The sequence below is a fragment of the Pinus tabuliformis genome, chromosome 5_1, assembly GCF_031772625.1.
Source record: "Pinus tabuliformis cultivar Carrire ecotype Pingquan chromosome 5_1, CPIR1, whole genome shotgun sequence".
In the NCBI taxonomy this organism is placed as follows: Eukaryota; Viridiplantae; Streptophyta; class Pinopsida; order Pinales; family Pinaceae; genus Pinus; species Pinus tabuliformis.
This window is the reverse complement of record NC_142305.1, coordinates 115927090-115952139: the sequence shown is the minus strand read 5'-3', so window position 1 is coordinate 115952139 and position 25050 is coordinate 115927090. Positions and strand designations below refer to the sequence as shown.

Sequence of the window (25050 nt, the reverse complement as noted above, 5' to 3'; positions counted from 1 at the left end):
CTGGAAAGAGAGGCTAACTTGGTGGTTGGACGAGGTCTGTGTCTAGGTTGAAGAGTCTTAGAAAATCTCATCTTAACTACTGAAGGAAGAAGTTTGACTGGGTTTTCCCCTAGATAGGGGTTTTTCCCTGGCAGAGTGCCTACATATTGTGTCTCTTGTTCTTGTGATCTTCATACACATATAATTTGGTAATTGCTTGATGAAAGATAATATAACAAAGATATAAAAGAAGCCAATACAATTCACAAGTAATTATCAAGAAAGATAAATCTAACCCTAACTCTACTAGCATTGATTTCTCAACATGGTATCAGAGCTAAGGTCAGGGAAGATTGGAGATCACTCTATTGGCTTGAAAGAAAGGACTACTCCCTCTATGATAAGATACTTGAAAATGGGATTCAACATTGCAGGAAGTTGGATCAAAAGGGTCATCTACAACTTATTCAACAAAGTCAAAGACAAAGGGTTTTTGGCTGCACTCACAGGTTCACTCAATGATGACAATGCATGGATTATTGATAGTGGAGCATCAAGACACATGACAGGAGATAGCAAACAACTTCATACTCTATCAAAGGAGCAATCTTCTCATGCAGTGGAATTGGGAGACAACAAAAGCTATGTTGTTAAAGGCCTGGGATCAACTTCTTTAAAGTTGGACAATGGAGCAAAGCTACATCTCAACAATATACTATATGTTCCAGGTTTGAAAAAGAATTTACTTTCAATTTCTTGCTTAGAAGATAAAGGTGATAGAGTTGCTTTTGTAGATGGAAAGGTTTTGGCTTGGGGTAAAGATTCAAGCATTGATAAAGCTAGAATCATTGGAATTCGTGAAGGAAGTTTATATAGAGTATTAACACCATCTCCTCAAGCCCTAGTTCACATGGAAATCAATCCCATTGAACTATGGCATAGAAGATATGGTCATTTACATTACAAGGTTATTCCCTCTCTCAACAAATTGGTAAATGGCATTCCCAATATTAAAGAAGATCGTGAAGGAATATGCAAGGGATGTGCCTTAGGAAAGAATACAAGGAAACCATTTACAAGCAGTGAAACAAGGTCTAAAGAAATATTGGACCTTATCCATTCAGATGTATGTGGGCCTATGTCTGACAAATCACTTGGAGGTCATCTCTATTATGTAACCTTCATTGGTGATCACTCTAGAAAGACATGGCTCTATCTACTCAAAACAAAGGATGAAGTATTTGAAAAGTTCAAGGAATTTAGGTCTGAAGTAGAGACCTTAACCGAAAGAAGAATAAAGACTTTAAGATCCGATAATGGTGGAGAATACACTTCAAAAGAAATAATTGCATATTGCAAAGAAGCAGGAATTAAGAGGGAGCTCATTGTTCCCTACAATCCCAAACAAAATGGAGTTGCAGAAAGGAAGAATAGAACACTTGAAGAATGTATTCGAACAATGATCTTTGATCAAGACATTCCAAAATTTCTATGGGGAGAAGCTGCAATGACTATTGTATATATTCAAAATAGAAGTCCTCATAGAATCCTCGATAATATGACACCCGAAGAAGCATTCACAGGAAAGAAGCTTTGTGTGGACCATCTCTGAATCTTTGGATGTCCCACCTATATCCATGTTCCAAAGGACAAACAAAAGAAGCTGGATTCTACAAGCATTAAAGGGATTTTTATTGGCTATAGTCTTTCTTCAAAGGCATATATAATCTACATCAAAGAAGGAAGACACATTGAAGTAAGCAGGGATGTTATATTTGATGAAAATCATTCCTACAAAAGATCCAAAGATATTCCTATTGATTCTGATGACGAAGACATACCACTATTCGAAGAAGAAGAAGAAGGACCAAGTGAGACTATTCAACCTGTGATCATACCCGACACAAGGAAAAGGCCAAATTGGTTAAAAGGTACTCTTGAAGATGTTGAAGGACATGGAGTTGCAAAAGGAAGCTTTAGAGAAAGAAAAAGACCAAAAAGATATTATGGATTTGTTGCATACATGACAAAACTAATAGAAATTGAACTAAATACACTTGAGGAAGTTGCTCATCAAGAAGTATGGAAGAAAGTTATACAGGAAGAATATCAATCCATCATACAGAATGGGGTTTGGGAAATTGTTCCTAGACCTAGTCACAAATCGGTTGTCACTTCTAAATGGATCTACAAGATCAAACACGTTGTTGATGGAAGCATAGATAAGTACAAAGCAAGATTCGTTGTTAGGGGTTTCTCTCAAAAGGAACGCATACACTATGAAGAAACCTTTGCACCTACCACGAGATATACTACTATAAGATCTTTGGTTTCGTTGGCTGCAACAATGGGATGGAATATTAATCAAATGGATGTAAAAACAACATTTCTAAATGGGACCATCGATGAAGAAGTATATATTGAACAACCTAGGATTTGAAATAAATGGCAAAGACAATCATGTTTGTAGACTCAAGAAGGCCCTGTATGGTTTGAAGCAAGCTCCTAGGGCATGGTATGCAAGAATGGATGCATACCTTCTAAGAATCGGGTTCGTCAAAAGTTTTGTTGATCCAAATCTTTATATCAAGGTTGTGGATAATGAGCCAAACATTATTCTACTATATGTGGATGATCTATTTATTGCAAGTGTAGAGCAAAGGATACAAGAATGATTGTCAACCCATTACAAACTAAATAACAGTTAAAAAGCATATAAAAATATTGACGTTTGTTAGATTATCCATAGTCACTCTAAAGAATATATAGGCTTATAAAATTACTAAAGTCAAAATTAAAACATAAGTCAAACCATTTGAAAGATTTCCAAAGTGATTAGATATTAGTTGTTGGAATATCTAATTGTATTATAGTGAAAAAAAAATTATTAGCTTCATCTAATTTTTAACAAAAAAAAAAATTATAATTATTTTACGAATTTGCATTTTTTATAATAATTAGATAATTTATAAAAAATATTTTAAAAGTTCATTAAAAATTTTCAAAAAAATAATAATATTGAGACACAATATTATAGAGACACCAAACACGAGACACAACATTCATTTATTGAGACAATATTGTGAATGAACATGTCACTATAATATTGAGACGCAACATAGCTTAAAAAACACAAAATATAAACTGAAAACTTTAATGTTATTTGCTTGGGATCTGACATGTGAGGAATAGCTGGCATAGGATCCATTTCATTAGGCATGGGAAACGTTTCTGAGTTTGAAGAATCCATTCAAATGGTGGATGTTACGTGGTATCTGAAACGCAGATCTGTAGATCTGGTGGATCTCATAACACAATATTTTTTTTCTAAATTGACACTTACAGAAAATTTTTATTTTCAGAAGTTACATTTACATAAACTTCTATATATATCTCAATCCAGATGTATCTTAAGCACAAATCTATCAAATGCCAGGAGGGATAAAGTATCAGGAAGTGCAACCCTCTTTTAAAGTGCAAAAACTCGACGAAAGGTTTACATTTCCATGGATTTGATCATTGTGCTTAAGATGGATCTATAGAGGTTTAAGGATGTTGCATGATGTTATTATACTTTGAATCATGTGATCATCTATTTGTGTGCATGCATCTATGAATTGGATCTAGCGTAGTTGGTCAAGAGAAGATTTTGCTATCTTCCCCATCCAAGTTCAAATACAGTCATGACATGTTGATTTTTTACCCCTCCCTCGTCGATTAGCACTACCAATGTACCAGCAATCTCACTCACACTTAAGTGCTTCATGGTGGGACAATATGCTTCCAAATATTTAAGCTCAAGGGGTTAGCTCAACTGGTTGTTGCTGATGTTGCTAGGCATTTGGCTACTCACATGCAAATAATTACTAAATTAGAGTCAACCTAGGTTAGACACATTAGCCCACATAGGTATTGCACCCATGAATATAGGGAAGCATACTGTTATATCATCTTTTGCCTCTCTTATCACTAGATACATGTATTGGCCAGGGCAGTATCCCTTTCCCTATGCAAACCTAACATTATCTTCAAAAAACATTTTCAAATTCTATACATGACTTTCCCAAAAAAAAACAAGTATGTACGTGAATCTTCTCAAAGCTTCCTACGTACAACTTTTTAAAATATGAAAAAATATATAATTCAACCATTTTCCGGGTGGGGTTTATGAGTTAGATCAAAAACCCAGCTACAGGATCCTATAGCATAACCAACCCGACCAATTTATGGTGGTGTAAATAGAAACCTTGGGCTGCCCTCATGAGCATCATTATACTTAGCATCCATACTCTGCCAAATTCTCCCCAAATTAGGTTTGTATTCTTGTGCTTTTAAGCACTTCCCTGTCTTCAAGAAACCCTAGTTTCCTTCTTGTGGTGTTGACCATCCCTATCTCACATCAATATTGCTACTATTAGAGAGGAGAATTTCAATGGCCTGGGAAGGAAGAATGTGAAGGAAGGTTCTGTCATTGCCAGCAGCCAGGAACAGATGATGTTGTAACTACCTTACTGCAAAAAATTATACACAAATATGAAAAAAAATCTTATTTATATAGCAAGAGTGCAGATAACCAAAATATCGCTTAGTGCAATACAAGCCTGAACCAAAAATACATCAAACAAAGAGGCTCTAGATGGTCTCTAATCTCAAAAAAAGATCATGCTACCACAAATACCTATGTATCATCATAATCATTACCTATATTGGGATACTCATTATCAATATCACTCTCTAAGCATTAAAATAAGATTAAAAAAAATTCATATGTCAAATCAAGATTTTATTTTTGTGATGGGTATATTTTTACTAGGGTCATGATAAAGGAGTTCAACAGTCAATGCCACTAATATCAAGGTACATAGATGGTTTGGTGCTCTTGGAAAAATGTGTATTCCATACCCTCATACACAAGAAAATCCAATAGAAATGTTGCAATCCTCCAATCCTAAAATATTAAAAACTGTTTAGTCTGCTGGATTTTTACAGGGATCTCAAATTCTATTTTCTCCATATGAAATCCAATGGAGAGCAAAACCACTCTCAAACATCCTAAGTGAATTAATGGTAATATTAAAAATATAAGTAAAAGGATGAAAATGAAAGATAAAGGAGAATGTCAACATTACCATTAATTATATAGCATTAGTAGGGCCCTAGGGTTGAATATTAGGCTGCCCCACTCATAAATTATTGTTTTCATTAAGAAAATTTGTGCTGGAACTGGTATTGTATTGTACAAAACCGATTGATTCCATACAAAACCAGCCAGTTCAGTGAAAAAAGGCCAGCCTGGTACTGAACCGGCCAATTCGGTCTATGCCACTGGTCAGACAGGTTTAGGCACCGAAACGGTTGGACTGGATGGTTCCACTTGTGCCAATCCAGTTCCAATAGCTTCATATACCTTTTTCTCATATTTTTTTGAACTATGATATTTGGCCAGCCTCTCCAAAAATCAGTGTTACACTACATTACAAATCGCTCCTATACTAGGTTCTAGAAAGCACCTTTTGACACAAAAATTAACATTACTTTTGATTGGAGCAACTTTTGAATAAAGTTTTGCTAATTAGCTTTAAACACTTGAATTTTATGGTCATGGCAGTCAGCCAGAGATTTCAAATCGAGAGCCACGCCCTCTTAACCACACTTACTATCACCAAGGGTAGAAGCTAATGAGAAGAGGTTACACTGTTGGCCACACTAGATCCTAAGGTGGTCTCCTAGTAAAATTTAAATTGGTAGCATTCATGGGCAGCCACAACAGCACATCATTCCACAAACTTTTGTCCAATTGTCTCCACATGTGCCTTTCATTACGCAGATGGTGCCTCTATTTTCTTCAGATAGCTTTGTTTAGTAAGCAGCTTGAGTTGATGTAATTATTGTTATCAATATGGCTGCCTAAAATGCTTATCAAAGGCAACTGCTCAACAACAAGCTTTGTTCATGTTCTTTGTCTGCAGTCACAATAGTCTGTGGAATGGCGCTCTTACCATTAATTGCTGTTGCATGATAATTAGTGAACTATTGTGGTTACACAATTATTGGCAGTTTATCGTGTGTCGATTTCCTGGCTTTGTAAAAAAGGGAAAGGCTGTAATTATGCAATGTAATTTCTGTAACAAACTGTTAATATCATCAGCAGTTGATATTTGATGGTTCAAGAAGGCACTTGTGTGCCCATTTGTTATCATAACAATGTTTTTTCCAAATGCAAGTCCTCGACTTATTTTGCTACCTCTTCCTTTTATTTTTATTTATTTTTTTATAAATTGGAGGAAATGACAAACCACTCAGATAACACATGCAATGTACCAAACAGTACTCACAAGGAGATATCATTATATGATAAGAGAAGGATAAAGCCACATAATCCATGAAGGATAACATATATAATTTGATAATATCGAATGTGATTATTGATGAGTTGTGCATCAGTTGTGACATTATAGATAATAAATGACATTGAATAGTCACGAGCAGAAGAGACATCACTCATGAGTCATGACCCTTGACTTTATTATGATAATATAATGTACTAACATTACGTAAGGTAATTTATCTACATTACACTCCGGACTGTGAAAGTGAGGATAAAAAGAATCTTAAACACTAAATATATACTACTCCTGACCCTTGAATTATTTATTATTATATAATGGATTATTATAATGTAATGTTACACTTTGCTATTTTGAAATGAGAAGAGAAAAAAATCTCAAACACCAAATAAACAAACATGCTAGATATCACCTTTTTCTCCAACACCTGGATAACCTTGGAGAGGTCGCCTTTCCTCTCAATAAGTGAGGCAATTTCTTTCTCTAGATGCAACTTTTCTTTCTCTAGATGTAGCTTATCTGCACGTAATCCATCTTCTATGCATGTCTGCATCCACACAAATCACAACAAATCATTCAAAGTTCATTTTGTGAAATAAAATATGTATTACAGAAATAAGGGCATCCAAACTAACAGCCCAACAAAGCTCGTATCAAAATAGAAAGAGGCATGGAAATATATACAAAGAACAAATCAAACCCCAAGGAAGGCTCACTTCACAAAGCATGTAAATGTGTTATGTAAAAATTTAAAATATTATGGGGTCCTTGTTGAAATGTGTAACTAGGTTCAGCCTTCATAATGACATATGTAATCATGATTTTATGTATTTGATGTAAAAAGAAAAATAAATTTATTATTGTCATTCTTGAGGCATAGTTTCATGCTTAAGTTTATTTGATTTATAGGTCAAGCACCCATCGAGTGTTTCTAGGGCTTGCCATTGAGTCAACAAGTCATAGGAATCATTGTAATATGTTTAAAACCTTTTTGGGCATCATGTATTATGTAAGAAAAAATTATTTAAGTCATAAAAGACTCTCCAAGACAAGTCAAATTTGCTGCAACTAGTTGGCCTTTTAAGGGGAACATGTCCGCCTATTAAGGGCATCCTAGAAGCCTATATATAAGAGAGAAGTCGACCTCATTTGAGCATATCGAACAATCATCCTTGAACTCTTCTACATATTGATAAGATAAAATCAACCTAATATGACCTCATATGGAATATGAGGTGCTTGACAATCATGGTTTCTATGTTGTAAGAACCATGTAAAGAAGATCCTAAGAAGAGAAATATGTGAAGGAAGGAAGAAGAGTTCGTGAAAGATGCAACTATACTCACATAAGATAAGATAAGTGATCAACATTTGATAACTAGAAGAATTAGCCATGACATCTCCATGGAGAAAATATGAAGACCCTGATAAACTCTAAAAAAGAAGGAGACTCATGATATTGACTGTCTTGGAGATAAGAGTCATACATGTGCAATATGTTGATGTTGCAAAAAGCAGATATCATAATTCTTGAAGTTTCTAAGTCTACCAATTAGAAACCCTCCATGCACTTTACTAATTTATTCCTACCTACTTGTTTCGTTACTTAACAAGTTATTTACAATGTAAATACTGAAAATAAACACTAGTGCATGCTCAACATATTACAGATCATCAACTGAAGGAAACAGAAACAAGCACACAAAATGACACCGTTATTTTTGGACCAATGTCCCCAGAAAAACCCAATGCGGGAAAACCGGTGCAGCTATCTGAAGGTTTTCTTATTAAGCAATTTCAGAGTACAATCTGGGTGCCAAATATGGCTTACCCAACAGAGAATTTCCTTGACAATAGTACCTCTCATTCTGAGACAAATGTCCCGGCTGAAACCTCGGATAAACCTTCCGACGGCTCCTCAGCTCCAATCTGCCCCAAAAACACCAGCGTTTGCCTTTCTAGACTACGTCAACCTCTCTCTACCCAGCGCTGGCCCTGTGTCACCCTGAATGGGTCTGCGTCAACCTCGGGAGGCCCTGCATCAACCTTCTGGCCCTTTGCGTCAGCAACGCAGGGCTCTCTGAAGCACTGTGCAGCTCCTGACTGCCTTTGCGTGGCCCTGCGTAAGCCCTGGCTGCTACTGCGTCACTCTCTCTGGCTCCTGCGCTGATCTCCCGGCACTATCTCTGCCTCTCTTTCTCTCTGTACTCAATACCCCTCAGCTGCAACTCCGATCATTGATTTTATCTCTCTTAGCAAACCCCGCTCTAGAGAATAGAATGACTGATCATCTAGTGTATTCTCCAAGTGACCCTCAAGCCTCCTCTTATACTTTTCCTGTTGACATATCAACGGCCGAGATTAAGTCCCTAATCAACGGCTAAGATTAGATCTGGCTTGATCCATGTCTTTTGGACCATTCTAACACAGATTCATATTAATACACATTAATATTTTATTTTCCCTAAGTTTAGACTTAGGGACTCCATTAAAAATATTAATTATTTTAATATCTCATGATCTGTTTAGAATCTGCCCAAACCCTTTCTAGGTATTGGAGATCTCATGTGCCCCAACCTCTCCACCAAATTTCATGGCTAGAGCACATCCGATGCTACCCCAAATCAACACTCCCTCTTAGCGAGGACTGTGCTCTAGCAATACTCCTCACTGAGTATTACTCTGATCATCCGGCATTGGTACCTGTGCTAATGCTAGGCCTTCCTGCCCAACATCCTCTGCACTGCTGCATCCTGTACTACTACCCATGGGTCCGCCACTGCCACTGCTGCATCTATACGACAGCTCCCTTTGCATCTGTGTTGTTGTTGGTCCTTTCTCCCAGCACTGCATTTGCACTGCACCTCCTCTCATCATGTTGCATCGTGCTGCCCACTGCTACACTGCAACTCAGTTACTAAGAAGTAAGTAACTGATCCTCCATCTGACCTCTCTGTTGGGCTAAAGACACCCATTGATGTTGAAGCTCCCTCTGCCGCTAACAAGTGCTCCCTTTCTGACCTCTGCACTGCTGCAACAACTCCCTGCATCTCGCACCATTGCACACCTCTCTGTGCCATCCTGCACTGGTGCAACACTCATGTGCCTCTCGCACTATTGTAGCCTGCTAGCCTCACGCTGTCTCGGGACTCTTGCACTGTAGCTCTCTCTGCCGCTCCATCTGCATCCGTCTCTACCCAACTCAGTTAGTCTTGCTACTCCTCTTCGGGGCTCCCGTAGCAAGGTCTAATCCAAGAGGCTGGGTACCTCAAGGATCCTACCCCTCATCGCCTGTAGTCTGCCTGACTACAGCTCGATGTCTCCCCACTTCCTCTCAAGTGGTGTGTGTGCACTCATGGCATAATCATCGTCTGTCTCCACTTCCTTCTCTGCCCTTGCTGGTGCTGCCTTAGTCTCGGAAGACTCTCCTTTACTCTTCTTCCTTGGACACTGGGTGGCATAATGACCCAACTCCCCACAGTGGAAGCACTTGATCTTGGAGAGATTCTTCTTCTTCCGCTTTTCTTACTTTCCATCAAATGCTAGGGCAACATCTTCCTCCTCTTCCTTTTTGACTCTGATCCCCTTACTGTTGCTTCCCGCCTTTGACTGTCGTCTGATCTCTTCTCGGTGAAGAGCTGCCCACATCTCATCCCAAGGTGGAAGTGTCCCTCTGCCCAATACACTCTAGACAAATAACTCCTAGTCTTCTGAGACTGCATTCAGGGTTGTCCTCACCATCAATTCCTGATCCAATGTGGCTTCTATGGCAGTCAACTGATCTCGAATCTCGTTCAGTCCTCCGAGGAAGGTGTCAATCGATTCTCCCTTCTTCATCTGATATGACCTCAACTGATTTTCTAGTAACATTCTTCACTGCACAGAAGTATGCTGGTACAATTTCTTTAGGGCCTCCCACATCTCATTTGTCATTCCCTTCTCGGTAATGTGTGGTACTACATGGTTCTTGACCCCGTCAAAGATGATGCTCTTGGCCCTCGCCATTGCCTCCTCGTACTTGACGTTCTCAGCTGGGTCGACTGGGATAGCTCTTGTCTTCAAGGCAAAGTGCTTGACATGATTTTTGTCAAGTACGGATAAGATTTTGGCCTTCCAGACTACGAAGTTTGACACTCCATCCAGCCTATCCTAGGTTCTTACTCCATGTAGTGCCATGATGCTCTTCTACTTCCCTCCTGGAAGTTCTCGATGTGACTCCCTCTGAGTTTCAATTTCCCTCATGAAATCCTTCTACCGATGTCGAGATGCCCCCTAATGTGATCATCTGTGCAACTGCACCACTGATCTAGATTTCTCGGCTAGAAACCCTCGGCAGCAACTCCCTCCTCTTGGCCTTGCCCTGTTGGGTATTGTTCTGACTACAGTACCTCACCAGCTCCACCCTGCAACTTTCCCACAGCCTCTTAAACCCCAGCAACCTGAAGGTGAGAGCTCCTAGGCTCTATGCAATCCCTACACCAGCAACCCAGCCTCCTCAGCCAACTGCGTCAGCCCTCCTAGCTTCTGCGTGGCTCTGCGTGAGTCTCCCTTTGCCTCCCTTAGCCTCTGCACTGCCTCTTCTTGGCTCACCCTTGATGATGTAGGCACTGCATCACCCTTCCCTTGTTGCTGTTATGATAGAAACAACTTCTCTCACTCGGGACAGCTGTTTTCTACTGCTATTGCTCTGCTCGGTTGACGTCCTTAGTTCTCCTGTGATCTGCAACCACACTCTGATACCATGTTGAATTTTCTAAGTCTATTAGTTAGAAACCCTCCATGCACTTTACTGATTTATTCCTACCTACTTGTTCTGTTACTTAACAAGTTATTTACAATGTAAATATTGAAAATAAACACTAGTGCATGCTCAACATATTACAGATCATCAACTGAATGAAACAAAAACAAGCACACAAAATGACAACACTATTTTTGAACCAATGTCCCCAGAAAAACCCAATGCGAGAAAACCAATGCAGCTATCTGAAGGTTTTCTTATTAAGCAATTTCAGAGTACAATCTGGGTGCCAAATCCGGCTTACCCAACAGAGAATTTCCTCGACAGTAGTACCTCTCAATCTGAGACAAATGTCCCGGCTGAAACCTCAGATAAACCTTTTGACAACTCCTCAACTCCAATCTGCCCCAGAAACCCCAGTGTCTGCCTTTCTGGACTGCGTCAGCCTCTCTCTGCCCAGCGTTGGCCCTGCGTCACCCTGAATGGGTCTGTGTCAGCCTCAGGAGGCCCTGTGTCAACCTTTTGGCCCTCTGCGTCAGCAACGCTAGCCTCTCTGAAGCACTTCGCAGCTCCTGGCTACCTCTACGTGGCCCTGCGTGAGCCCTGGTTGCTACTGCATCACTCTCTCTGGCTCCTGCGCTGATCTCCCGACACTATCTCTACTCCCTTTCTCTCTGTACTCAATGCCCCTCAGCTGCAACTCCAGACACTAATTCTATCTCTCTTAGCAAACCCCACTCTAGAGAATAGAATGACTGATCATCTGGTGTATTCTCCAAGTGACCCTCAAGCCTCCTCTTATACTTTTCCTATTGACATATCAATGGCTGAGATTAAGTCCCTAATCAACAACTAAGATTAGATCTGGCTTGATCCGTGTCTTTTGGACCATTCTAACCCATATTCAAATTAATACACATTAAGAACTCCATTAAAAATATTAATTATTTTAATATCTCCTGATCTATTTAGAATCTGCCCAAACCCTTTTTGGGTATTGGAGATCTCATGTGCCCCAACCTCTCCACCAAATTTCGTGGCCAAAGCACATTCGATGCTACCCCAAATCAACAATAACAAAAGGCCATCATAAAAAGGTAATTTTGATTTGATGATCATTTTGATTTTTGAAAAAATCTGGTTGGATTGAGACAAGGCTACCAAAAGAGAGTTTTAGATATCACTTACAACTAGCACTCATGTGATTGGATGGAAGATCTTGAAAGAAGCATGACTTGGAAGAGGTAGTTGTATGGAGAATAGCCAGATGTGGACTAGAAGATCACTTTCCGATGAAGAGAATGATGACATGACTATTGGTTCAACCCTACGGTTTGTTAAAGGAAAGTGATGAAGAAGATGGCCAATGCCCTACAAAGAAGATCTAGAAGAAGTAGGATCCATTGAAGTTCATGACATCAGGAAGAGGAGCCCTACAAACCGTTGATGTGAAAATTTGATCTATCACAGCAATTGGAAATTATTTTCCTAATTGTTAATTTATTTGCAATTTGCTACAGAAAATACCAAATAATTCACACTATGATTTTCACAAATAAATATTGTGGAAGAAAAATAACACTGGAATTTGAGAAAATCTAACACACACACATAAAATTTAAACAGTTATTTTTGGACAATTGTCCCTAGAAGAACCCAACTTGGGAAAACCGATGCAGCAGTTGAGGGTTTTTATTATTATGCAGCAGTGAAATTCTAAGTACAATCTATTGATGCCCAACTAGCAATCCAATCAACAAGTATCTGACAGAAATAATTAGAGAGAAAATTCTCTCACCCACAAATAATCCCAGTGCTGGCTCCTTCATAAAATTTGGTTGTGCAAACCCCAATGTAGGCCCTCTATGCTATCCATGTGCTGCCTCTCACACGTGTGGCTCGAATCTGCCTCTGAGCAAGCAGTCTAGCCTGTCTCTGCTGCTAGAAGTGACTCTCTGGTCTTCTGGAGAAATTTCCTCGCCTCTGGAAGCTTAATTGACTTCCACCCCAGCTAAATCTAATTGCTTTGCTTCAGCTACTATGCAATCCTTGCGTTGCTTCTACGTGGATCACTTATGTCACTTGCTGATGCCTCTCTGGATCTAGAAAAAATCCTCTGGATCATTGTCCTTGCCCCTCACTGACTCTGCTTCGATCTCGAGAAATCGAACCGTTGAAGTGTGTTCTCCATCACCACATTGATCCCTTCTTATATCTTCCTGTTGGGACTCCAATAACCAACATTAAATCTTAATTGATGGCTCATATCATTTATGGATCGATCAGTGTGAGTTTCTAGACTATTCTCACATTGACTTAATTAATTCTAATTAAATAACCAATTTTCCTAAGTTTGGACTTAGGAAACATTAAATAATTGGTTAATAATCTAATTAAGTCATCTCTAGGTGGAATTTCCATAAACGATTTATGGGTTTTGGAGATCTCATGCATTATAGCCTCGCCACCAAACTTCTTGGCTAGAACACATCCGATGCTACAAAAACTAACACTCCCTCTTACCGAGGACTGTGTTCTCTCTAGTGTTGCACATCCTGCCACAACAGTTTGTCTCTTTACTACCTCCTATCACGATGTTGATGTCTGGTTGTTGCTGCCCACCAACTACTACGCAACTCTGATGTTGCATCTGTGTAGCTACTGACACTGCCATATTTCTGCCAACTTTGCATCTGCACTGCAACTCCCTTTCATCTATTGTTGCTACAACTGTAACTACTGCAACTAAGAAGCATCCAAAATATTGAATCATCTATGTTCAATATGATGCATCTATCTCCCGAGTCTCTGACTACTTCCAGCATCTTCACTGTCACTAAAGACTTTGCGTTGCTGCCAACATTGCACTGAGCCACCTGCTTTGTTGTTAACATTGCACTATTGTTAACATTGCTCTGTTGTTAACACTGCTCTGCAACTGCCACTATGGCACTGACTGCATCAACTGTCATTGATTTATCATGCTACTGAATATTGTGGGCTTCGTAACCAGGTAATGATCCATGAGGCTCAAGGACCCTGCCCAATCTTTGTAGCTCTTTATGGCGACAACACCAAATCACCCCACCTCACTCTTAGAGGTCTGTGAACATCGCAAAATCTTCCTCCAACCTAGAGGACAGCCTATCTATCTCAGCATGTGTTGTTGCCTAGTCCTGATTTTCCTACTTGTCCTTCATCTGAAGAGGACACTGGGTACTGTAGTGGCCAAACTCGCCAAACCTGAAGCACTTGACCTTAGATAGGTCCTCCTTCTGCTCCTCCCGCCCCTGACTGGGACCCTTCAATGCAAGGGCCACATTCTCCTCCTCCTTCACGCTCTTCGATCTGCTGCTACTGCTGCCACTAATGGAGCTCTTTAACAAAGCTCGCCTCAACTCTTCCTGTTGCAAATCAGCCCACATCCTGTCCCACCTTGGCAAAGTGTCTCTGCCCAATATACTTTGGACAAATACTTGTCAATCCTTTGAGACACTATTTAGTTCCAATCGCACTAGCTCTGATGGTTGAGACTGAAGCAAGAAAACTTATAGCTTGTTGACTTAAACTTAAAAATACTCAAAAGGAATTTGTAATAATAATAATAATTTATTAATATACAAAAATGTAAAAGATGATGAATGTTACAATGAGGCCTTGCTTTTATACCTAGGTAGGTGCCCTTTCATGATTAGGCATGTCCTTTAGACATGTCTTTTCACTTAACTAATGACTATTTCACATAATCATTACTTGATTATTTATTTTTACATTTACTTATATTTATTTCTATTTTATATAATTTATATTCGTAACATTGCCCCTTCCTTCAAAAGCTTTGTCCTCAAAGCTATATTTCTGACAATTTTCTTCATCTTACATTTTGTCATCTCGACAGATGTAACTTGACGTCACTGGTAACTCAACTTGTATAATTCACTAGTAACACTGTCTTGAACCCAGGGTTATTCTATTTCCCCGCCCCTTTTTTATATATAATAATTTTTTAATAATAATTAATAATTATTTTTAAATTATTGAATTAGTTATATATATATAGAGAGATATATATATATGTATGTATGTATGTATGTATATATGTAGTTATATAACTAAACTGCTTATAACACCCAACGAGAAAGTATAACCCCAAACGAAGGGACGTGACCAGATAACTACATTGACCCGACGGATAAGATTGACGGCACCACGGAATGGAGGAACACGAACAAGAACAAGAGTGGTCGACGTGCTTACCGGAACAGGAACAGGAGTGCAGACTGTCTTGTAGTTTGCAGTATGCAGCGTCAACAGGGAAGAGAAAAGGGTGTCGGCTAAGAATGTGGTGCCTGGCAGCGTGGACCAATGTTGCACGAAGCGGGGACATTTTTTGGAAGCGGGGATGCAGAAGCGTCATTTTCCAAAAATCTAGGAAGTGAAGCATCTGCGGAAGCGTCTGCTATATATATATATATATATATATATATATATTTGCATTTATACTCAAAACAAACATCCCAAATACCAAATTAGTTGTAGAAGACATGAAAACATGCATATCTTTGCATAAATCAAGATAGATATAACATCCATTATACATTAATGATTAATTATTTGAGCAACAACCATTTAGATGCATCAACCATCTAGAATCTAGATTCTTCTCCTCTTGTCTAGCCTTTGCCTCTACCTCGATTGTCTAGGGATATTAGTCAACATTGCCCAATTTTGATCAAACTACCTAATTCAAGACTTAAATATGGTAGAAAAAGCTTAACATGCTTGATCGATGATTTTCTCGATCTTCCTCCTCATCACAATCATTGTTGAGAGCATTTTTATCTTCATGTGGATCTTCTTCATTATGATCAAGTTATCTTCTCCATCATTAAATGTAATGTTTTGTGCATTATTCTCGTCATTTTGATCATGGTTTTCTTCCTCTCTCTCATAATCCATTTTGACTTATAGCGTGTTGACTTGAACGTAAAAATACTCAAAAGGTATTTGGAATAATAATAATTTATTAGTATATATAAAAATGTACAAGATGATGAATGTTACAATGAGGCCCTGCTTTTATACCTAGGTAAGTGCCCTTTCATGATTAGGCATGTCTTTTAGACATGTCTTTTCACTTAACTAATGACTATTTAACATAATCATTACTTTATTATTTATTTTTACATTTATTTATATTTATTGCTATTTTATATAATTTATATTCGTAATAGAGGCGTTGCCCCAACAACTGCAAGCTGATCTCAGACCTCATGAATCCTGGTGAGGAAGGGATCTATGCCTTCTCCCTTCTACATCCTTATGCATCTCAGCTTTTCTTCCAAGAACATATTTCATTGCTCGGAAATACCTTGATATAGCATGGAAAGAGCTACCCACATCTCTCTGGTTGTACCTTTATCTACCAGATGTGAGATAAATATGATCTCGGACTCCATCCAAGATCAACCGCTTCTGTCTCCTTCCTGTATTCCTTGAGCTGATCTGCATCCTGGGGAACTACTACCACATTGTCTACGTAGGCTTTCGGGGCCATATTCATCTAATAGGAAGGACATCTTGGCATCCCAGAGGACATAGTTGGGGACTCCCTCCAACCTAGCATGATCTCTAAGCCCAGTTGTGGCCATATCTGATCTAATCTGGAAACTCCCTCTTCCTCTGCTAGGCTACTCCTCTGCTACTCGCACTCCCTCCTGGAATGCGCAAATTTTCAAGTTGCTATTGCCAATCTGCAACTGGGAAAATCGGATTTATTGGCTAGAAAACCTCTTAGAGAAATCTCCCTTTGTGTATACAATTTCTCTTCCACCCAATGTTGATTCTACTACTGCAAAACCCTTTGCATCCAACCAAGGAATCTGCTTAGCGAAAAATTGAGCTCTTGTTGCTCCCTTTGACTGTTGGAATCACAATCCAGGGCAACTCGACTTTTCTACAACCCTGCAACTGAAAATCAAATTTATGCCCCATAAATTTGGCCTGTCTATCAATGAACTGTGTTGCCTCTAGGAATTTCGGCCTGTTGTTCCCACTAAACAGCGAAATTCCCTTCTCTGCGTCTAAGCTTCCTGGCTGATCACTCACGCTCTAATACCATGTGAAAATTTCATCTATCACAGCAATTGGAAATTATTTTCCTAATTGTTAATTTATTTAACAATTTCTTTGCATTTTGCTACAGCAAATACCAAATAATTCACATTGTGATTTCACACACACATATTGTCATATTCTAGACGAGAAGTGCAGTAAATTGGATCACACTACAGAAAAGGAGTATCTCGTAGGATACAGCGAGACCTCAAAGGCATACAGAATCTACATTCCTAGCAACGAGAAGATTGTAGTGAGACGGGATGCAAAGTTCATGGAGGATAGAGCTTTCAGGAAATCTCGTGAGATGCCTGCAAAAGATCAATCAGGAGAGGTTCCACTAGTCCAAGACCAGCGGGGCAACAAGGAGGACAGACACCTTGATCGAGTACAGTGACTAGTACTAGTATCCCCTCAGAAGGAGGAAATCCAAATAGTTCTTAGTAGATGAAACAATAAGATCAGGAGGATGAATTGATTGAGCCTCCCACCACCAGTGGTAGAACCAGGCTACCAGCAGAGTAGTACGATAGACACTGAGGGATGCTGAGGAGTTTGTTGGAGCTCCTAGAACCGAGAAAAGGCAACGTAAACAACCTGACAGATACCAGGCATTGGTAGCTCAGGTTGAAGAACCCTCTAGCTTTCAGGAAGTTGTTCAACACCAAGTATGGGTGGATGCCATGGTAGAAGAGTACAACTCTATCATGACGAATGTGTCTAGGAAGTAGTACCTAGACTAGAAGATAGATCGGTTGTAGGATCACGATAGATCTACAAGATCAAATATGCTGCAGATGGCAGTATAGAGAAGTACAAGGCTAGGTTCGTGGCAAAGGGGTATGCTCAGAAAGAAGGAATAGACTATGAAGAGACTTTCGCCCCAGTTGCTTGATACACCTCCATCAGATCCGTTATATCCCTAGCGACCCAAATGGGATGGGAGATTCAACAGATGGATGTCAAGATAGCGTTCTTGAACAGGATGATAGAAGAGGAGGTGTATATAGAAGAGCCCGAAGGCTTCGAAACTCATGAAAAGAGAACTCATGTTTGTAGACTAAAGAAAGCCCTGTATGGGCTCAAGCAAGCACCCAGAGCATGGTATGGTCGGATTGATAGTTACTTGCAGCAGTTGGGATTTGTCAAAAGTGATGTTGATCCCAATCTCTACTACTTAATGATAGAGAATGAGCCACTTATTCTAGTATTATATGTGGATGACTTGTTTTTAATAGGGTCATCCAGGCTCATATAGGATTGCAAGAAGAATCTTGAAGTTGAATTCGACATGATGGACATGGGGTTGATGCATTATTTTCTAGGGTTGGAAGTTTGGCAGAAGAATGGGGAGATTTTCCTTGGGCAAGGAAGATATGCTACAGAGGTTCTGAAGAGATTCAGAATGCTGGATTGTCGACCCATGGCTACTCCCATGATCACCAACTGGAAGAAAATAGATGCATCAGGAGACAAGGAAGTGGACCTCACCTTATATAGACAACTCATTGGGTCGCTCATGTATCTGGTTAACACTAGGCCAGACATTTGCTTTGTTGTCAACACACTTAGCCAGTTCATGGTGGAAACAGAAAGGGTACATTGGGCGGCAGCTACACACATTCTCAGGTATGTGCGTGGAATAGTCGAAATTAGGTTGAAATACTCCCGACGAGAGGATGTCAGATTGAATGGGTTCACAGATGCAGATTGGGCAGGTAGTTCAGTAGACCGAAAAAATAACTCGGGATACTGCTTCAATGTTGGGATCAAGGATGATGTCTTGGTGCAGCAGGAAGCAGAAGTCAATAGCTCTGAGCTCAGCAAAAGCAGAATATATGGCAGCCACCACAGCTACGTGCGAAGCTATAAGGCGTAGAAAACTGCTTGTGAGCTTGTTCAGAAAAAGGATGGAAGCGACCAGGGTTTATTGTGATAATCATTGTCGTATCAAACTCTATGAGAATCCAGTATCTCATGATCGGTCGAAACACATTGATATCAGATGTCACTTTATCAAAGATTGTGTTTAGCGTGGAGCAGTACAGTTACAGTATGTCCCCACAAGAGATCAGGTAGCAGGCATACTCACAAAGGCTCTAGGAAGAGCTAAGTTCATTCAGTTCAGAGAGCAGATGAGTATGGTAGAGAATCCCTTTCAGTAGCAAAAACAGGTGATTTCTCAATTACAATGGCAAAGAGAGTTGCAATACGGATGCCGTGTTGACAGTGGCAGGGTCAGCAGCAGTACAGATGCAACATTTGCGCAGTAGTTGGTGGACAGCATGTTAGACATCAGCAACGCAAAGGGAGATGTTACAAAACAAAGTGATGCTTCAGTAGGTTGCATTGCTAGAGCACATTCCTCGCTAAGAGGGAGTATTGATTTCTGGTAGCATCAGATGTACCCTCAGTCTCAAATTTTGGAGGGAGACTTAGACACATGTATTCTCCAATAACCAAAAATCGTTTTGGGAAATTCCACCCATAGACAGTTTTATTAAAATAATTAATTATTTTTAATGGGAACCTAAGTCTAAATTTAGGAAATTAAAATAATTAATGGGTATTAATCTAAACTATGGGTGAAACTTCTAGAAGAAGGCGGAGATCAAGTCAATATGATCCTAGCCATTGATTAGGATCTAATCTGGGTCGTTGATTGATCAACGAGAGGATTATAAGAGAAGGCTTGATGGGCACTTAGAGAATACACCAGAGGCAGATACTCAGTTACCCAAGTAAGATCGATTTTCTCATTGGTCGAAGTTCGGCAAGAGAAAGTCAAATGAGAGGGAGATTTGCAAGTGAGAAAGGAAGAGAGGGCATCAGTATCTTTCAAGAGTGTAAGACAACAAGACACAGAGCAGGGAGAGACAGCGAAGAAGCATGTTGACGCAGAAAGAGGCAGCGCAGAGGCAGGTTGACGTTGGGACTACGTGGGCAACTAGACGCTTGGCTAGCGTGGGGAAATTGACACAGAGGGACGCAGAAGGATTCAAAGGGAAGAGGAGTACTTCACCTGGATCAGAGGTTTGTCAAGAAGCGTTTGTAAAGTTTCTCACTTCTCTTTTGTTGGTTGTAACTTGTACATAAGATTTTGCTGAAGAATAATAAAGAAACCCTCATCTGTTGCACCGGTTTTCCCACATTGGGTTTTTCCAGGGACGATTGTCCAAAAATAATTGTCATTGTGATTGTATTTGTGCCAGTATTTTTCTTTGCATTTTCTTTCTGCAATATTTTAATTGTGAAGGTTGCAGTAGAATATATTTGGATATTTGTTGTAAGAACACTATGAATAACTTATTTCTGAGATAATAAGTAGAAGAAATAATATTAATCACTGCAGTTGGAGTTATATTTAGAAATTTTCACACTCTCACCCCACAAGCAATCCCGATACTGGCTCCTTTAGAAAAAATTGGTCATCCAAACCCCAGTGTAGGCCCTATGCGCATTCCTTGCACTACCTCTCACATGTGTGGCTTGAATCTACCTCTGAGCAAGCCGTCTAGCCTATCTCTGCTGCTAGAAGTGACTCTCTGACCCTCTGGTTAACTTTCCCAGCCTCTAGAAGCTTAATCGACTTCCACCCCAGCTAAATTGAACTGCTATGCTTCGGCAACTGTGCAGTCCTTGCGCTACCTCTGCATGGATCACTTATGTCACTTGTTGTTGCCTTTGCGATAATGGAAAACTTCCTCTGGATCACTGTTCTTGCCCTGCACTGACTCTGCTTCGATCTTTAGCTCTCAGGCAACTACAACTGCTCTCTGGAAATCGATCTGCCAAGGAAATCGAACTGTTGAAGTGTGTTCTCCATCACCACATCGATCCCTTCTTATATCTTCATGTCGGGACTCCAACAGCCAAGATTAAATCTTAATCGATGGCTTAGATCATTTCTAGATCGATCCGTGTGAGTTTCTAGACTATTCTCACCTTGACTTAATTAATTCTGATTAATTAACCAATTTTCCTAAAGTTTAGACCTAGGAAACATTAAAATATTGGTTAATAATCTAACTAATTCATCTCTAGTTGGAATTCCGAGAAACGATTTCTGGGTTTCACAGATCTCATGCATTCTAGCCTCTCCACCAAATTTCGTGGCTAGAACACATTTGATGCTATAGAAACTAACAACTGGTAGTACCATGATCTCCACCAAAGAGCGGAAAGTTGTTGTTGGAAACAAGTCTCTGGTTGAGAGGGAGCTTGGGCAAGTCCCTAGTTAAGAGGGAGCTGGAGTATATTCCTTTTATAGGAATGAGTATATCCTCCCTAGTTGAGAGGGAGAGGTAGACACATCATTCTTGTCTTCATGTTATGAAGAAAGAATGGAGGATTGGGTAAGCATCTGGTTTTCAATACTCTTTGAGGATGTGGTAGGGCATCCAATATGTAAGAGTAGTCAAAGAGGAAATTCCTTGAGGATGTGTTATTCCAAGACAAGAATTGTCCTAGAAGGGCATACCTTGTGAACATCTGGGTGGCGTGTGTCCCTTAAGAAACAATGATGATGGTGTCTATCAGTCATTGTCTCGCCAGCATTGTGATTTGATCTTGTGGAGAGATAGAGTTGTGAGTCAAGGCCTTGCTACGTGGCAATGTCGGTTGGTATAATAAAATGCAATGAGATGGCTTACCAATCTGACTCTTCTCATGACAATTCTTCAGTATGAGAATGTCCAAGTACCTTGTATGAATTATGAATATCTCCCTAGTTAAGAGGGTGTGTTGAAATGTGTAACTAGGTTCGGTCTTCATAATGACATGTAATCATGATTTCATGTATTTCATGTAAAAAGAAAAATAAATTTATTATTGTCATTCTTGAGGCATGGGTTTCATGCTCAAGGTTATTTGATTTATAGGTCAAGCACCCATTGAGTGCTTTTAGGGCTTGTCATTGAGTCAACAAGTCACAAGAGTCATTGTAATATGTTGAAGGCCCTTATGGGCATCATGTATTATGTAAGAAAAAATTATTTGAGTCATAAAAGACACTCTAAGACAAGTCAAACTTGCTGCAACTAGTCGGCCTTCAAAGAATGATAAGTCAACTTTCTAAGGGGAACATGTCGGCCCATTAAGGGCATCCTGGAAGACTATATATAAGAGGGAAGTCGACCTCATTCCAGTATATTGAACAATTATCCAAGAAGTTCAATCACAAGTCAAGAACTCTTATATCAAGCAAAGAAGGAGGAGACAAGAAGAGAGAAAAAAGAAGTATTTCAAGCACTATTTTGAGCTTTCATTCCTCACACATGCGAAGTTAGGGCATCAATCTTGCTACATCAGGCATTGAATTGCAGTCACACTTGGAAGCTGAATTTTGTCTCCAAAAGGAAGTCTCCTTTGCAAGCTTAATTTCCAAGGAGAAGAAGCCATCTTAAGTGAAGGAGAGAGGAGTAAAAACACCATATTCTCCCACATGTGCAGAAACTAGGGTTTCTGCAGTAGCCGAAATTGCAGTCATAATTGCAGGTCCGAAGTTGAGGTCGAAGAAGAGAGTTGCAGTAGTTGTGAAGCTAGTTTGACATGGGCTGACTTTGCTAGAAGAAAGTTCTTCAAAGAAGAGGTTTGACTTGGTCTTGGAGGGGTCTTTGTCAAGGGTCATAGGACTTGGAATTCATCATTTAAAAATCTATAAGAAGAGAAGAATTCTTGTGGGTTTTCCTCTCAAGAGGAGAGGTTTTGGCCCTGGCTTGTAGCATATATCTTGTGTCATTGTTCTTCATTGTTTGGTAGTTGTTTGATGATACAAAATATAATAATGATAAAGTGAAAGAAAAAGCTAATCAAATTAAGAAAAATACATCACAAGCAGTTATCAAAGTAAGAGAAATCATCTAATCTAATTGCTTCTATATTTCCCAACAGTCCTAAGTTCAATCCCCTGATTAACCCGTGTCTCAAATTATTAAGTCTGTCTCTTATGAATCATAATAGATTATCTGCAATAAAGCAACCCCAACATCTGTATCAAATTATTAAGTATATCTCTTATAAATCATATGATATAAATGTCTACTTATCTAGGAATAAGACAAAATTACCATGACAACATGAAACAAAAGGCCAAGTTAATGGTTTTCCCCTTTGATGCACAAATTTAACCACGATCCCAATGTACTTTGGCTTTAGTTTACAATACTGAAAAGCCCTTGAAGGAGAAACTAAAAAATGTTTTCAGACCTAGTTGTTCTTCCCAAAAAAAATTGCATCCTACATAAACTATGCCACCAATACAGATACATATGCTTGTGTTATTTCCATTTTCACAATACATCAAAATCAAAAATTTCCTCCATTCAACCAATGTCATGACTAAATTCATGCATAGTCACTCCAAACATGATAAGTTGTAATCCCCATTACTCAACAAACACCAAGTTTCATCAATGATGTGTTGCAAAACACAAGTTAGCCCTCTAGATCATGACTTCACTCATAAAATAGCATCTACATTTTAGCCAATTGTTAGTGCTAGTATTAAACATTTAGATAGTAATGTATTACGTGAAGAGACAGTGATTTCTAAAACATAAGAAAGGCAAATTTTCACATCTAGCAGGGACCTAAGGGAAACCTAAAGGACAACTACAAGACTAAGTGACAACAATGGGACAATGACCTACTGCAACCTCAGTCAACGTCCCTTGCTCTTTATGGACTTTAACCAATAAGAAGAGTCTCGGTAGGAAAGAAATCACTTGAAATGGATGAGTCAATGTTAAAATTGGCAACTAGGGCCAAACTCCATGTGGGTCATCTTATTTATGGCAGCTGATATTTTTCTTGGATCCCTCTCATCGAGAGGTGTAGGATTGATCTAAAGATCATCCGATTCTGATAAGTATTCATGGAGATATGAATTTATTTGTGTTATGGGACAATTCGTCAAGGTCGGCTAGCAACCAAATAACCCCCACGTGTGCTCAACGTTTTAGTATAAAAGGAGGTGACTTGATAGTCATTTGTACACACACTTCACTCTTGATTTCTCTCCACTTGTTTTGGGTTTTAGTGGAAGAGAAGTCTAAGAGGAGGAAGCCCTAAACGCAGGTCTAGAAGGAGACCCTATTCGTTGTAAAAGAAGGATGCCCTAGCCGCAGGTCTTGTGAAGGTTTGGTCGCAGTTCAAAGGGAGATCTAGCACGGTGAAGGAGGCCTAACAGCTGACCCTAAACGCAATCTTATCATACCCTAGATTCCCTAATCTATACGTTGTTTGAGACAGCCATTAGACGCTGGAAAAGAGGCAGTAAAGAGGCTCCCTAACTCGCTGCCCTAACCAGCAAAGAAGGTAGGGACAACGTGGATGGTTTAGGGCTATTAGAGCCTCTTGGTGACTACGTGGAGGGTTGTTCCATGCTACAGAGAGGCCGAGTTAGGTAAGAAGAATTGCGGACTGTTTGTGGGCAGCTTCAAGGTATGGGTGACACTATTTTGGTTGGCTATAGGTGACAGCGATCCCTGTGGTAGGCCGCAGGCCTTGCCTAACTAAAATAAGAATAGCGTGGAGGCTTCTTGGGCTGAAAAGTGCCCAGAACAGCGACACGAATGGAGGAGACCCTTCCTTGATAACGCCGCAGTCTTTGAGGGATGTTTTAGGTGACTGTTTGAGGGTTGTTGTAGCACATGGGTGCCCTAACCAGTCACAGTAAGGAACAGCAGCAAACGCAGTCTTCTACACCTCCTATCTGTTGTAAGAAAGAGACATTGTTGTGTTTTAGGTGCACATCTTCTCCGCTATCCTAAAGACCAGCCACGAGAGAGGTCTCTTTAGATGAGGAGATCCTATGTGTTGTCACAAAAGATTCTTATCAGCAGTTTAGATAAAGGAACTGCTACC

At 39.6% G+C, this 25050-nt stretch overlaps 1 protein-coding gene across 3 annotated transcripts in view; it reads right to left on the bottom strand.

The window, feature by feature from the left end:
• LOC149163695 (uncharacterized) overlaps positions 1 to 25050 on the bottom strand; it is a 411291-nt gene that overhangs the window by 227329 nt on the left and 158912 nt on the right. For all 3 annotated transcript variants that reach the window (XM_089431820.1, XM_089431821.1, XM_089431822.1), the window contains exon 10: positions 6739 to 6873. In XM_089431820.1, the coding sequence (XP_089287946.1) occupies positions 6739 to 6873 (135 nt within the window). The remainder of the gene's footprint in view (positions 1 to 6738; positions 6874 to 25050) is intronic.